The following is a 14,013-nucleotide window of genomic DNA, read 5'->3' as shown; positions in this document are numbered from 1 at the left end:
CAGCTGCATAGTTGAATGTTCTCTTACCAAAAGCATTGTGGCTGACAGGTGAATGTTATTAGAGACGACGATGGTTCTCCTTGGCGTGCCACTTTTTCTATGCGTGGGGCAGTGGGTGATTCATTTTTTTCCGCATGGAATGTAGAACACCCTACGCTCAAAGCCTGGAATTATCCTGGCCAGGGGAAGCTTTACTGCCAGATGCCCATGCAGTTTTGCCAGATGTGGGAGAATTTTTAACCGCACGAACAAGAAACGGTGCCTTCTGTGTGAGGTACGAGACCTTTTGCGTTGGCCAGAGCCAGTGTGCAAGAGAGAGCTGCTTGGCAAAGCATGGTCATGGGACTTAGTATAGCTGGCCAGTCTCAAGCAAGGAGGATTGGACAGTGGGCTGACAACTCCGGGTTTAGTTAAGGTCAGGCAAGGGAAGATCCGGGTCCCCCCTCCAGAGGCCCTGATCATTCTAGGGTGAGAGATGCTCTCTCCCAAGGCTGGTGGGTGGTGTGTACTGGAAATGGACTGGTGGGCTGGGAGAGAATAGATGGGATTATGCTGCCTAATGTTGTATGTTATTGTGTTTTTATTGAGTTTTAATGTAAACCGGACGAGCCTCTTGTGGCGCAGAGTGGTAAGGCAGCCGTCTGAAAGCTTTGCCCATGAGGCTGGGAGTTCAATCCCAGCAGCCGGCTCAAGGTTGACTCAGCCTTCCATCCTTCCGAGGTCGGTAAAATGAGTACCCAGCTTGCTGGGGGGTAAACGGTAATGACTGGGGAAGGCACTGGCAAACCACCCCGTATTGAGTCTGCCATGAAAATGCTAGAGAGCGTCACCCCAAGGGTCAGACATGACTCGGTGCTTGCACAGGGGATACCTTTACCTTTACCTTTAATGTAAACCGCCACAAGCTGTCTTGAGCTAGGAATGGCGGTCAAATTAAATACATTAAATAAATAAATCCTTGCAGATTCTGGGGGTGGAGCCTAAGGAGAGCCAGTGTTGGGGAGGGGCCTAGGAAGGACAGGGTCTAGAAAGGGGCGGGGCTTTAGCAGGGTCCAATGCCATAGAGATGCCATGTTCTCCAATGGAAACTGATCTTGGCCCTCCGGAGATCTACTGTATTAATCTATCCCACCCAGAGCCAGCACGAAAGGGCACTATATAAATTAATGAAATAAATAATACCGAGAGATTACCAGGTGACACCTGAAGGTTGGCAACCATCAGCAAGTGGCTGAGCAGAGCCTTTGAACACGTTGATCACCGTTTCCAAAAGAGCGTTGGTCTGTGGACCCCATCCCCAATAGCTTTAATAGATGTTTGCCAGCCAGGGAAAGCTTTGCCACCTGGTCACCTGCCACAGGTGAGCTGCAAGAATTCCAAGCCCACAGTAAAGCGACACAGGGTGCATTTGGACCCACGGAGTCACTATTTTTATTTGTACGGCTGCCACTGTTCTCTTTTGCTTCTTCCGAGTTGTAGTTTCGTACTCCACACATGGATGTTTATGTATGTGGGTATTTATTTGCAGTGGCCACCCTTCTGAGGTAACATCTGTATCCACTCTTAGCAGCCCTCAAAATCCGTTCCTTGAGGTATCTTGCCTCATACTAGCATCGCTGTTCCCTGAGGTAACTTTCTTCATAGGAGAATGACATTTCCCTGAGGTGATTTGCCTCATGTGAACATCGCTTCCCAGAGGTAGTGCGCCTCATACGACCGTCACCATCCTGTGAGGTGACTTGCCTCATATGAGCATCGCTATTCTAGGATAACTTGCCTCATACGAGGCAAATAATGTTTCTCTGAGGTGACTTTGTCTCATGTGAACATCACTGTTCTCTGAGCTAACGCACCTCACACGAGCGTCACCATCCTGTAAGGTGACTTGCCTCATACGAGTGTTACTTCTGCCAGCGCCATCTTTTTCACAAAATCACAGAATCCTAGAGTTGGAAGGGGCCACACAGGCCATCTAGTCCAACCCCCTGCTCAACGCAGGATCAGCCCTAAGCATCCTAAAGCATCCAAGAAAAGTGTGCATCCAACCTTTGCTTGAAGACTGCCAGTGAGGGGGAGCTCACCACCTCCTTAGGCAGCCTATTCCACTGCTGAACTACTCTGACGGTGAATTCCCCCCCCCCTGATATCTAGCCTATATCGTTGTACTTGAAGTTTAAACCCATTACTGCGTGTCCTTTCCTCCTCAGCCAACGGAAACAGCATCCTGCCCTCCTCCAAGTGACAACCTTTCAAATACTTAAAGAGGGCTATCATGTCCCCTCTCAACCTCCTTTTCTCCAGGCTGAACATTCCCAAGTCCCTCAACCTCTTCATAGGGCTTTTTAGTTCTAGACATTATAGGTCCAACCATATTCATGCTACGGTGAGAATTTTGGAGGCTGGAGAAGTTAGCCAAGTTTGACCTAGCCAGAACAAGATGTGCAATAAGAACAGAAGGGTCTATTGCTCTGAGTTCTACGAGGTTGGAGGTTTCTTGTCAGATCTCACTGGACATTGAGGAAGTTATAGCTTTGGCAAATGGCCTTTGTGTTCTACTGTACATTTTCAGGGGAGGTGGGAGAGGATCACATTTATCTCCCATTGATCAGAAATAGGTGTTTGCCACATCTGCACAGGGGTGGATATCGCGTGGTCCTTGCACTGCAGCAGTGTTCAACGGTCTTTTCCAGGCCAGGGAATCCAGTTGTGAAATATTACTATAGCACCACACAGTGTGATCCTTAGGGCTAGAGGGGGCAAGAGGCCAAGACCCAGCCCCCCTGGCTCAGTAAAGTGCTTCCCCCCCCAAAAAAAAGACCAAAGAGCAGGGTAGTCAAACTGCGGCCCTCCAGATGTCCATGGACTACAATTCCCAGGAGCCCCCTGCCAGCATTCGCTGGCAGGGGGCTCCTGGGAATTGTAGTCCATGGACATCTGGAGGGCCGCAGTTTGACTACCCCTGCCAAAGAGAGAGGAGCAATTTCTACTCAGATTCTCCAAACCATTTTCCCACTGCCTCCCCTTTCCCAGTGCATTCTGGGAACTGTAGTTCTTAAAGCTTGCAGTGCTGATTTTAAAACACACACAGAGAGAATTATGCCAGGAGTTTACCCCACTATACAGCTGGTGCAATAGCTCGGGATCCCAACAGCAGCTTCTTGAGATGGATAACTATGTGTGGGCCTTCAGCATTGAGGGACACATTCCAGGTAGCTCCAGGAGTATACAGCCAGAATGTTGCTTGGCACAGGCATTTTCTTAATGCTGCTTTCAGAACTGAAGGTAAAAGGTAAAGGTATCCCCTGTGCAAGCACCGAGTCATGTCTGACCCTTGGGGTGACGCCCTCCAGCGTTTTCATGGCAGACTCAATACGGGGTGGTTTGCCAGTGCCTTCCCCAGTCATGACCGTTTACCCCCCAGCAAGCTGGGTACTCATTTTACCGACCTCGGAAGGATGGAAGGCTGAGTCAACCTTGAGCCGGCTGCTGGGATTGAACTCCCAGCCTCATGGGCAAAGCTTTCAGACGGCTGCCTTACCACTCTGCGCCACAAGAGGCTCATCAGAACTGAAGTTGGGCCTAATTAGCAGCTGAATCCCCGATGGTGTAGCTGGAGGTTTGTTCTCGTGTGTTCAGGAAGACTGACATTTAGTGAACCCTTTCGCGACATTTTTACCACTGAGAACCCCCTGAAACGTTTTTCAGGTACCAAGATACCCCAGAAGTGGCATGATCGTGCAGAATATGGTAGGGTTATTAGGAGCACCATCTCGACTTTTGCTATAGTTTGCTATCAAACTCAGAGGTGTACTGGTTTTCATTGTGTTGTGTCCGTCCTCGTGAACTCCCTCAAGAACTCGGGATTGAGATGGTGAAAAGCCTGCTCTGGAATTTAGGGGATTGTGTCCGCACTTTTTGCAGCATGAAATAACAGAAGGGGATGTTTGCTCCAGCTAAGGGGACCTCTTTTCGGCTTCCCCTCTGCATCGTAATGCCTTTACAGCTCCTCAATGTCCCTAGTACCGTTCATGAATTGCCGGGGACTTAAAATGTGTTAGAGTTAAAGAATTAGCCATAAAGTGCACTGAAGTGGCTCACTGGTTATATCTTCAACCAGGGGTAGTCAAACTGTGGTCCTCCGAATGTCCATGGACTACAATTCCCATGAGCCCCTGCCAGCAAGTGCTGGCAGGGGCTCATAGGAATTGTAGTCCATGGACATCTGGAGGGCCGCAGTTTGACTACCTGTAGGTGGAACCATTGCTATGCTTAACTCTGGTAGGAGGGGGGAGAACCCTATCCCAGATGACTGGCAGGTGCCTATCCAAGGACATCAAATTATAGGGCCCAATTGATCCCTGGCCTTGTTGGTTGATGGCCCAAACAGGAAAGATGCACTCCTGCACATCATACGTCCCATTCTGACCCACTGGTAATGCCACTGTTTTCTCCCCTGGTCTCCCAGCCAGCTTGGTATAGTGGTTAGGAGTGCGGACTTCTAATCTGGCGAGCCGGGTTTGATTCCCCCGCTCCTCATCCACATGCAACCAGCTGGGTGACCTTGGACTCACCACAGCTCTGATAAATCTGACCGAGCAGTAATCTCAACCTCACCTCCCTCACAGGGTGCCTGTTGTAGGGAGAGAAAAGGAAAGGCGATTGTAAGCCACTTTGAGACTCCTTCGGGTAGAGAAAAGCAGCATATAAAAACCAACTCTTCTTCTCCTCAACCGCGGCCACGTTTCACCCCCGCTGCTCGTCCAAGTGAGGCCCCCAAGACAGCGAGCAAAAAGACAACTGTGACAACCACAAACAAGGCACAGCAAATCAAAACCAGAGGCTGCTCCTGATGAGAGAACCCTTTTTTCTCTTTTGTTTCCGGAAGCCAAGAGCTAGCCAATCAGACGCATGCTAGGGGACTTGTGGCTCACCCCGATACCTAGAACGGTATCTATCTCCCTCTGCCCCCCCCCATTCTTTCTCCGTTTTCCACCCCATTCAGTTCCTTCTCCGGTCACAATGAAAGGCGGTGAGGTCAGTATCGATAGTCTGTCTGTATGATATCCTGAACGGTGTCCGGAGGAGGACCGCCAACAGTTCCCCTGCTCTGCAGGTCCGGTTCGGTGCTTCACAGCGACCGGTTCGGTGCTTCACAGCGTTATCTTCTGTCGAGGGGAAAAGAGAGTGGGAAGCTACGCATGCACGTGATGCCTTGTATCCGGTGCCTCAGACTCCCACTCTTGGAGGTTCATTACACATGCACAGTCTCGATGCTATGTGGTGTGTGGGGGGGACACAGGTGCAGGTCGGGAGGGAGTGATGCATGAGTTTCCCGTGAGGTGTAGCGTTTTGGTGCATTAGACTCTTTGTTTTTTAAGTGCAGGTTTCGAGAGACAGAAATTGTTGGGAGAGAGAGAGAGAGAGAGAGAGAGAAGCAGAGAGAGAAAAAGAGAAACAGAGCAAGGATCATGGACCCCGTCTATCTCACTAATGTCTCGGTTCAGTCACCAGAGGCAGAAGGTGGAAGAAGTTGTTGGAAGCTCAGTGGATTCAGTTTCTTTTCTTTCTTCCCATTCTGAAGGTCTGACTTCCTGCGGGCTACCTTGGTAGGAATAAAATCTGGACCGACCCGGCTGTCATCTTCCTTCTTTGCAGTGCTTCCGGGCAATGACTGGGCCCATAACCGAGCGCCTAAAATTCAAGCGTTCAGCTTTCCTTCTGCAATTGTCATCCCGTCGCTTTCTCTGGCCGCACTAACCAAGAGTTGGGCAGTTCTGTCACTGAATTCCTCTTCCCTCCCTCTGTGGTGGAAAAACTCCCAGGGGTCCTTACTTTTCCAGCCCCGCTGCTTTTAAAAACACCTGTGCGTTCTCAGAGGGGATGAGGCAGTGTACCTCAAACTCTGTCTCCTCGAGGGACAAATGTTTCTGCTTACCATAGAGGTCTGCTTTCTTGAGACCTGGTTTTCCCTGCATCCTTCCACCTCTCTGCATTTGCATAGCATCTGGGACCCACCTCCCATATGGCTTTGATCGCGGGGTGCGTGTGTGCACTAGGTCGGCCCTTAAAACCCCCGTGTGCACCGGTTCCCCCTGTTAGCGGCCACCGGTCTCACCTCTGCGCAAAGGAACTGTGACGCTCCCCCACTCGATCTCTTCCCGTTTGCGGCTGAAGGGCAGGGTGGGAGGCTTGCGTGGGGGGGAGCCCGTCCCCGGTTCATAAGCCAGACCCCGAGGGGGGACCCCACGGCGACTCTGGGTATAGAAAGGAGTCAGGGCAAGGGCCCCCGCCCCGCCCCACCCCCCAACTCCTCTTATAAGGAGGAGATCTTGACAGTCTCATGGAGGATGTAGGGGGTGGAGAGGCTGGAATTGCGCAGGGGTCCTCCGGGACCTCCGGGTGAAGGGGGCCGGCTCTCGTCCGGGGTGTTGGCTGGCGGCGTGGGGATGCAGATGATGGCGGCGGTGAAGTCAGTGGCATCGCAGTTCAGCTTCAAGTTGTCGTGGGTCTTGGCATTCAGGCTGGAGCGGCTGGGAAGAGGCAAAAGACAGAATGAGAGAGAGAGAGAGAGAGGTTATATAAACTGCCTGGGAATTTTGGCACAGAGTGACAAGGAAAGGAGGCAAAGAAAGCATCTTGCAATCAAGCTTGGTGCCAGATTGTTTTACTTTGCAGACCCCGCCCTGAAAAAAGATGAAAAGAACATTTTAAATATGTAATTTTGATCACACGGAAAACACTTCTCTCCCTCCCTCCCTTACAAATAATCCTTCATAAATCTGAGCTGCTGATCCTGGTGCATCTTTAATTGCTAAGACTCTCGAGTTTTTTAACATTGAGAACCCCCTGAAAAGGAAACACTGAGAAACCCCCAGATTATGGTTGGGAAGACCACTGGGGGACCCTTCCCTTCCCATACCTCCAGGCCCACCACTAGCCATTTTGGGAAGCGGGGGGAATGAATCGATATGACCATATATAGTGATATCACCTGATAAATGTTAAACAATTAAAAACATATTTAAAAATTAATTAACTCCCATCCATTTGGGAAACCCTTCCAGGGCCATGAAGAATCCCCAGGATTTCACAAAACCTTGGTTGAGAATGCTGATCAAACACCTCTGCCAATTCCACTGATCCAGCAGCTCTGCCACTGAGCCAGGGTCTTTCCCATCCCCTCCTGCCTGGTCCTTTTCAATGGAGAAGCCGGGGATTGAACCTGGGACCTTCTGCCTGCCAAGCAGAGGCTTTGCCACTGAGCCAGGGTCTCAGGTCAAGGTCCTTCCCATCCCCTCCTGCCTGGTCCTTTTCAATGGAGAAGCCGGGGATTGAACCTGGGACCTTCTGCCTGCCAAGCAGAGGCTTTGCCACTGAGCCAGGGTCTCAGGTCAAGGTCCCATCCCCTCCTGCCTGGTCCTTTTAACTGGAGATGCTGGGGATTGAACCTGGGACCTTCTTCAGGCCAAGCGGAGGCTTTGCCACTGAGCCAGGGTCTCAGGTCAAGGTCTTTCCCATCCCCTCCTGCCTGGTCCTTCTAACTAGAGATGCTGGGGATTGAACCTGGGACCTTCTGCCTGCCAAGCAGAGGCTCTGCCACTGAGCCAGGCTCTCAGGTCAAGGTCTTTCCCATCCCCTCCTGCCTGGTCCTTCTAACTGGAGATGCCGGGGATTGAACTTGGGGCCTTCTGCCTGCCAGGCAGAGGCTCTGCCACTGAGCCAGGGTCTCAGGTCAAGGTCTTTCCCATCCCCTCCTGCCTGGTCCTTCTAACTGGAGATGCCAGGGATTGAACCTGGGACCTTCTGCCTGCCAAGCAGAGGCTCTGCCACTGAGCCAGGCTCTCAGGTCAAGGTCTTTCCCATCCCCTCCTGCCTGGTCCTTCTAACTGGAGATGCCGGGGATTGAACTTGGGGCCTTCTGCCTGCCAGGCAGAGGCTCTGCCACTGAGCCAGGGTCTCAGGTCAAGGTCTTTCCCATCCCCTCCTGCCTGGTCCTTCTAACTGGAGATGCCAGGGATTGAACCTGGGACCTTCTGCCTGCCAAGCAGAGGCTCTGCCACTGAGCCAGGCTCTCAGGTCAAGGTCTTTCCCATCCCCTCCTGCCTGGTCCTTCTAACTGCAGATGCCGGGGATTGAACCTGGGACCTTCTGCCTGCCAAGTAGAGGCTTTGCCACTGAGCCAGGGTCTCAGGTCAAGGTCCTTCCCATCCCCTCCTGCCTGGTCCTTTTAACTGGAGATGCCAGGGATTGAACCTGGGACCTTCTGCCTGCCAAGCAGAGGCTCTGCCACTGAGCCAGGCTCTCAGGTCAAGGTCTTTCCCATCCCCTCCTGCCTGGTCCTTCTAACTGGAGATGCCGGGGATTGAATTTGGGGCCTTCTGCCTGCCAGGCAGAGGCTCTGCCACTGAGCCAGGGTCTCAGGTCAAGGTCTTTCCCATCCCCTCCTGCCTGGTCCTTCTAACTGGAGATGCCAGGGATTGAACCTGGGACCTTCTGCCTGCCAAGCGGAGGCCCTGCCACTGAGCCAGGGTCTCAGGTCTTTCCCATCCCCTCCTGCCTGGCCTTTCTAACTGGAGATGCCGGGGATTGAACCTGGGACCTCCTGCCTGCCAAGCACAGGCTCTGCCACTGAGCCACAGCTCCTTCTCAATACTAAATAGTAGAGCCTCAGTCAGAGTGATGTCAAACAGGTGCAGAACGTTGTTCCCTCCTTCCCTGTATAATCATTCCTTGAGAGTTGACAGATCCAGCGTCCAGGGAGGTCTGCCCCCCAGATCGTTCCTTTCCAACCAGCACTTCCTCCAAATCGCTGGCCCCTCATGATGCCCGCTTTCTCTCCACTGGCATGGGTTACCAGCAGCACGCATACCAGGAGGGCTCTGGGTGACCCAGGAAACAGACCACGCTGCCAACAAACAAAGGACGGACCGCAAGAGCAGGAGCCCGCAAGGAACGTTTGGCCAGGCATCATTTGGAGCTGCGGTTTTAGCCCAATAGGTGGCAGCAGAGACCGTCCGGCTACGGAGGTCGTCCGGCTGACATCCCAGAGAAGTGTTCAGATCGATAAAAACGGAGTCTGATGGCACTTTGGTGGGGGAAAGTGGCGCCAAGTCACAGCTAACATAATGGTGACCCTGTAGGGTTTTCACAGCAGGAGTTGAACAGAGCTGGTTTGGTGTTCCTTGCCTCCATCGAGGGAGCCCGGGATCTGCAGTGGTCTCCCACCCAAAAACCAACCACTCTTGACCCTGCTTAGCTTCTTAGAAGTGACAAAGCCAGCCTAGCCTGGACTATCAAGGTCAGGGCCAGGGAATCTTAGAGGCTTTATTCCCATGAAGATAGATATGGGTGGGTTGCCACATTGGCCAGAAGCAGAAGAACAAAATTTTAGTCCAGGGGCACCTGGAGGACCAATCAAATTTAGTTCTGGGGAGATGTTTTCATGTGCAGGCACACTTCTGCAGGTGGATTCAGGTGGGTCACCACATTGGTCTGAAGCAGTAGGACAAAGTTTGAGTCCAGGGGCTCCTTTAAGAACAGCCAAGTTTAAATCTGGGAAGAAGCCTTTGTGTGCATGCAGACTTCTTGTCCGGTGGCTCCTTTAAGAACAATAAATTTTAATTCTGGGCATAAGATTTTTTGTGCATGCACACATCTAGTCCAGGGGTGCCTTGAAGACCAGCCAAGTTTAGTTCTGGGGGGAAGCTTTTGCATGCATGCTCACTTGGTGTAGTGCTTAGGAGTGTGGACTTCTACTCTGGCGAGCCGGGTTTGATTCCCTGCTCCTCCACATGCAGCCAGCTGGGTGACCTTGGGCTCGCCACAGCACTGATGAAGCTGTTCTGACAGGGAAGGCGACTGTACGCCGCTTTGAGACTCCTTTGGGCAGAGAAAAGCGGCATATAAGAACCAACTCTTCTGCTTCCTCAGTAATCTCAGGGCTCTCTCAGCCTCCCCTCCCTCACAGGGTGTCTGTTGTGGGGAGAGGAAAGGGAAGGCCTCTTTGAGGCTCCTTCAGGTAGAGAAAATCGGTATATAAGAACCAACTCCTCTTCCTCAGTAATATCAGGGCTCTCTCAGCCTCACCTTCCTCACAGGGTGTCTGTTGTGGGGAGAGGAAAGGGAAGGAGAATGTAAGCCAGTTTGAGACTCCTTTGGGTAGAGAAAAAACGGCATATAAGAACCAACTCTTCTCCTTCTCCTTCTCCTCCTTCTCCTTCTTCACATCTGTCTGATTCTCCCCCATCACCTCCAGAGCCCAGAGAACAACTGTGGCAAGCAAGCTAGATTAGCAGCCCAATTCAGGTCTGGCCTCCGAGTGTTTGAGGGGCCCGTGTTCAACTGAGCACCCTGCTTAAAACTGGGATGGAGGTAAAAGCTCCCGGTGCTGGCAACATGGCTTATTCCAGAGCTGGCACTCCCCGTTCCTTGCTTCAGTTGCTTTTGGTGGGCTACACTGACCTTTGGCCAGCAAAGAGAATTCAAGACCTCCTTCTGCCCTCATATGATTTGACTGCCTGCGTGAGTGGCTGTTTCGTCTCTGACCTTCGGCTTGTGTCGATGACTTTGTGTATCCTTCTCCCTGGCAGCATGCCACTCCGTGTCTGGAAACGTGACAGCTGGGGCGGGGGCTTTGGCCCAGGGGGTCTTCTGACTGGCTGTGCCCAGTGAAAGACATCCAATTGAACAGAGCATCTTCCTGAAACATTGGGGAGCCAACTTGGGGTCGTGGTTAAGAGCGGTTGCCTCTAATCTCGGAGAAGCAGCTTTGATTCCCCGCTCCTCCTCCACGTGCACCCGGCTGGGTCACCTTGGGCCAGTCACAGTTCTCTCAGAGCTCTCTCCCTCACAGCCCCACCTACTCCTTCTTTCTTTTATCCTTCGGCTGGCAATTGGGGAAGCAGGTTCTCCAATCAGCCAACACGCTGCTGTAGGGACCGGTGGACTTTTTTGCCTTGTTTATGATATGATTCCACCCTGGACGATTGGGGGCAGCAGTTTTGTCCACGTGGGAAGTCAATTGCTGGTTTCTAAGGTCTTCCTCGGTCTGTTTAAGCCAGGGGTAGTCAAACTGCGGCCCTCCAGATGTCCATGGACTACAATTCCCAGGAGCCCCCTGCCAGCGAATGCTGGCAGGGGCTTCTGGGAATTGTAGTCCATGGACATCGCTGGCAGGGGGCTTCTGGGAATTGTAGTCCATGGACATCGCTGGCAGGGGGCTCCTGGGAATTGTAGTCCATGGACATCTGGAGGGCCACAGTTTGACTACCCCTGGTTTAAGCCATGTTTTCTTTGGCATCAGTCATTGGATCTTCCATTCAGTGTCCCGTTCTCGCCAGAGGAGTTGATGAGGCCGTCTGCCGGTCTTCGTTCTGCAGACAGGACCAAACCGCTGCAGTCTGCGTTTTTTGGATTGGTTCTTTAATTTGAGGCTGGTTGTCACAAACGCGCTGCCTGCGGCAGATTCCGGGTGTCTCTCCATATGTTCGTAATCGAAACGAGACAATCTGGATAGAACGTGACAGCCCACAGCCCCACCTCCCTCACAGACCCCCACAGGGTGTCTGTTGTGGGGAGGGGAAGGCCACTTTGAGACTCCTTCAAGTAGTAAAAAGTGGGGTCCAACCCCCCCCCCCCCACTCAGCTCTTCCTGTTGTTTAGAACTGAAGAGGAGTTTGGTTTTTATATCCTGCTTTTCACTGCCCGAATGAGTCTCAAAGCGGCTGCCCGTCGCCTTCCCTTCCTCTCCCCCCAAAACAGACAACCTGTGAGGGAGGTGGGGGCTAAGAGAGATCGGCCGGAACTGCTCTGTGAGAACAGCTCTAAGAGGACTGTGATGAGCCCAAGGTCACCCAGCCGGCTGCATGGGGAGGAGCGGGGATTCAAACGCGGCTCGCCAGATTAAAAGCCACCGCTCTTAACCACTGTGACACAGTGGCTCCCTCCTTGACCTTAACCTCCCTCCGTGACCTTCTGCATCTGGCAGAGACTATTGTGGCAGCCGTGTCAGAAATTCCAGAGGTGTGCACAGGCTCTAAACCAGGGGTAATCAACCTGTGGTCCTCCAGATGTTCATGGACTACAATTCCCATGAGCCCCTGCCAGCAAATGCTGGCAGGGGCTCATGGGAATTGTAGTCCATGAACTTCTGGAGGACCACGGGTTGACAACCCCTGCTCTAACGGTCGGGGACCCCAGGGCTGGACGCTTTCCCTATGTGCAGGCTGTGCCTACTTCTCCCCAAGCTGTTCTCAGGCTCTCCCCAAGGGATCCTGCAAAGCATTCAGGCCTCCTTCCTCCTCTTTTTTGGAGAGCCGAAACCGCTTTTGTGGCTTGCCCAGAATCTTCTTTGCTCCAAACTAACCGCGTCTCCTTCCTTCAACTTTTCCCTCAGCCGTCACTCATTCCACGATCGTCTCCCCCTCCCCGCCAAAGTCTACCGTTCTGTGAGTCACTTCTGAAACGAGGACACACATTAAAATTGACACACTGATGCTCATTGCCTCCTCCCCCCCCCCCATCATCATGACTTTCGTATTTTTCGTGACGCAATCCAAACGGTGTCCTCCTTTCGCCTGCTGAGAGGCAACCACTGGGAGAGCTACGTCGGGCAGGCATCTGAAAGGCAGGCCGGGGTTTCCCCTGACCTGCCATTCCGACCATCGGCTACACACTGTGCTACGAAGAACGCAGTTCTCACGGGTGGAGCTAAAAAGTGCTGCCAAATCGTAGCTGACTTTTGACGACCCCCTTGGGCAGGGATGGCCACACTGTGGCTCTCCAGATGCCCATGGACTACAATTTGCATGAGCCGCTGCCAGTTCACATTTTCACGGTCTACAATTCCCATGAGTCCCTGCCAGTCCAGATTTCCATGGACTACAATTCCCATGAGTCCTTGCCAGTTCACATTTTCACGGACTACAATTCCCATGAGTCCCTGCCAGTCCAGATTTCCATGGACTACAATTCACATGAGCCGCTGCCAGTTCACATTTTCACGGACTACAATTCCCATGAGTCCCTGCCAGTCCAGATTTCCATGGACTACAATTCCCATGAGTCCCTGCCAGTTCACATTTTCACGGACTACAATTCCCATGAGTCCCTGCCAGTCCAGATTTCCATGGACTACAATTCACATGAGCCGCTGCCAGTTCACATTTTCACGGACTACAATTCCCATGAGTCCCTGCCAGTCCAGATTTCCATGGGCTACAATTCCCATGAGTCCCTGCCAGTTCACATTTTCACAGACTACAATTCCCATGAGCCCCTGCCTAAGCTGACCAGGTGTCCCGATTCTGGCGGGACACCCCCTCCTTTGAGGCAAAAGTTCCGCATCCCACCAGACTCTGCCTGCCTGCCCGCTGAGGGCCTCCCCCGCATCTTCCCCTGATGCTACTGGCCACACCGAGGAATGCAAGCTGGAGCCGGGCTGGGGGACCACGGGGGCTGCTCCTGCTGGCCCTGGCTGGCTGCCTCTGGACGGCTGAGTCCTATAACCTTTCTTTGGCGCACACCGGAAGCTGCACATGCTTGGTCTCCACATGTGCGGCAGCCGCGTCCTCCTCCTCCTCCTTCTCCTGCTCCTGGGGCGGCCCGGGAAGGGCGTCGGGCCTGGAGTGTCATACGGGCAGGGTGACAACAAGGCGCTGCTGGCTCTTGTAGAAGGTGATGCGGCCTTGGTCCTTGTCCAACGGGTAGGGCAGGCGCAGGCGCAGCGGTAGGCAGCGGGGCAACGCGAGTCGAGCTGCAGCTTCCTGCCGCAGACCTCGAGGCGCACCTGGGCGGCGGAGCTGAGCAGCGGCAGCTCGACCGTCACCTCCAGCTTGCGGGGCACGGGACAGGGCGCAGTCGCGACTGCAGCGCTAGTCCTGCAGGTCCACGTAGGCGTGATGCCGGAGGGTCCACCATGGGGTGGTGGCAGTGGGGGCCAGGCGGGAGGTGTGGGGGTGGGTGGGCAGTAGGGGGTGGGGAAGGTGTAGGGGGTGGGGAAGGGCGGCAGCGACA

General features: G+C 53.2%; 1 protein-coding gene across 2 annotated transcripts in view; it reads right to left on the bottom strand.

Annotated features, from left to right (window-relative positions):
* Positions 1 to 4,866: 4,866 nt before the first annotated feature.
* The window catches only part of KCND1 (potassium voltage-gated channel subfamily D member 1), a 64,662-nt gene continuing 55,515 nt past the window's right edge, over positions 4,867 to 14,013 (bottom strand). For both annotated transcript variants that reach the window (XM_077329491.1, XM_077329490.1), the window contains exon 7: positions 4,867 to 6,530. In XM_077329491.1, coding sequence (XP_077185606.1) covers positions 6,314 to 6,530 — 217 coding nt within the window. In that variant the 3' untranslated portion in view covers positions 4,867 to 6,313. The remainder of the gene's footprint in view (positions 6,531 to 14,013) is intronic.

This window comes from Paroedura picta, chromosome 3 (assembly GCF_049243985.1).
Source record: "Paroedura picta isolate Pp20150507F chromosome 3, Ppicta_v3.0, whole genome shotgun sequence".
Taxonomy (NCBI): Eukaryota; Metazoa; Chordata; class Lepidosauria; order Squamata; family Gekkonidae; genus Paroedura; species Paroedura picta.
Note: the sequence above shows the minus strand (reverse complement) of the source record. Positions and strands in the feature narration are given on the sequence as shown.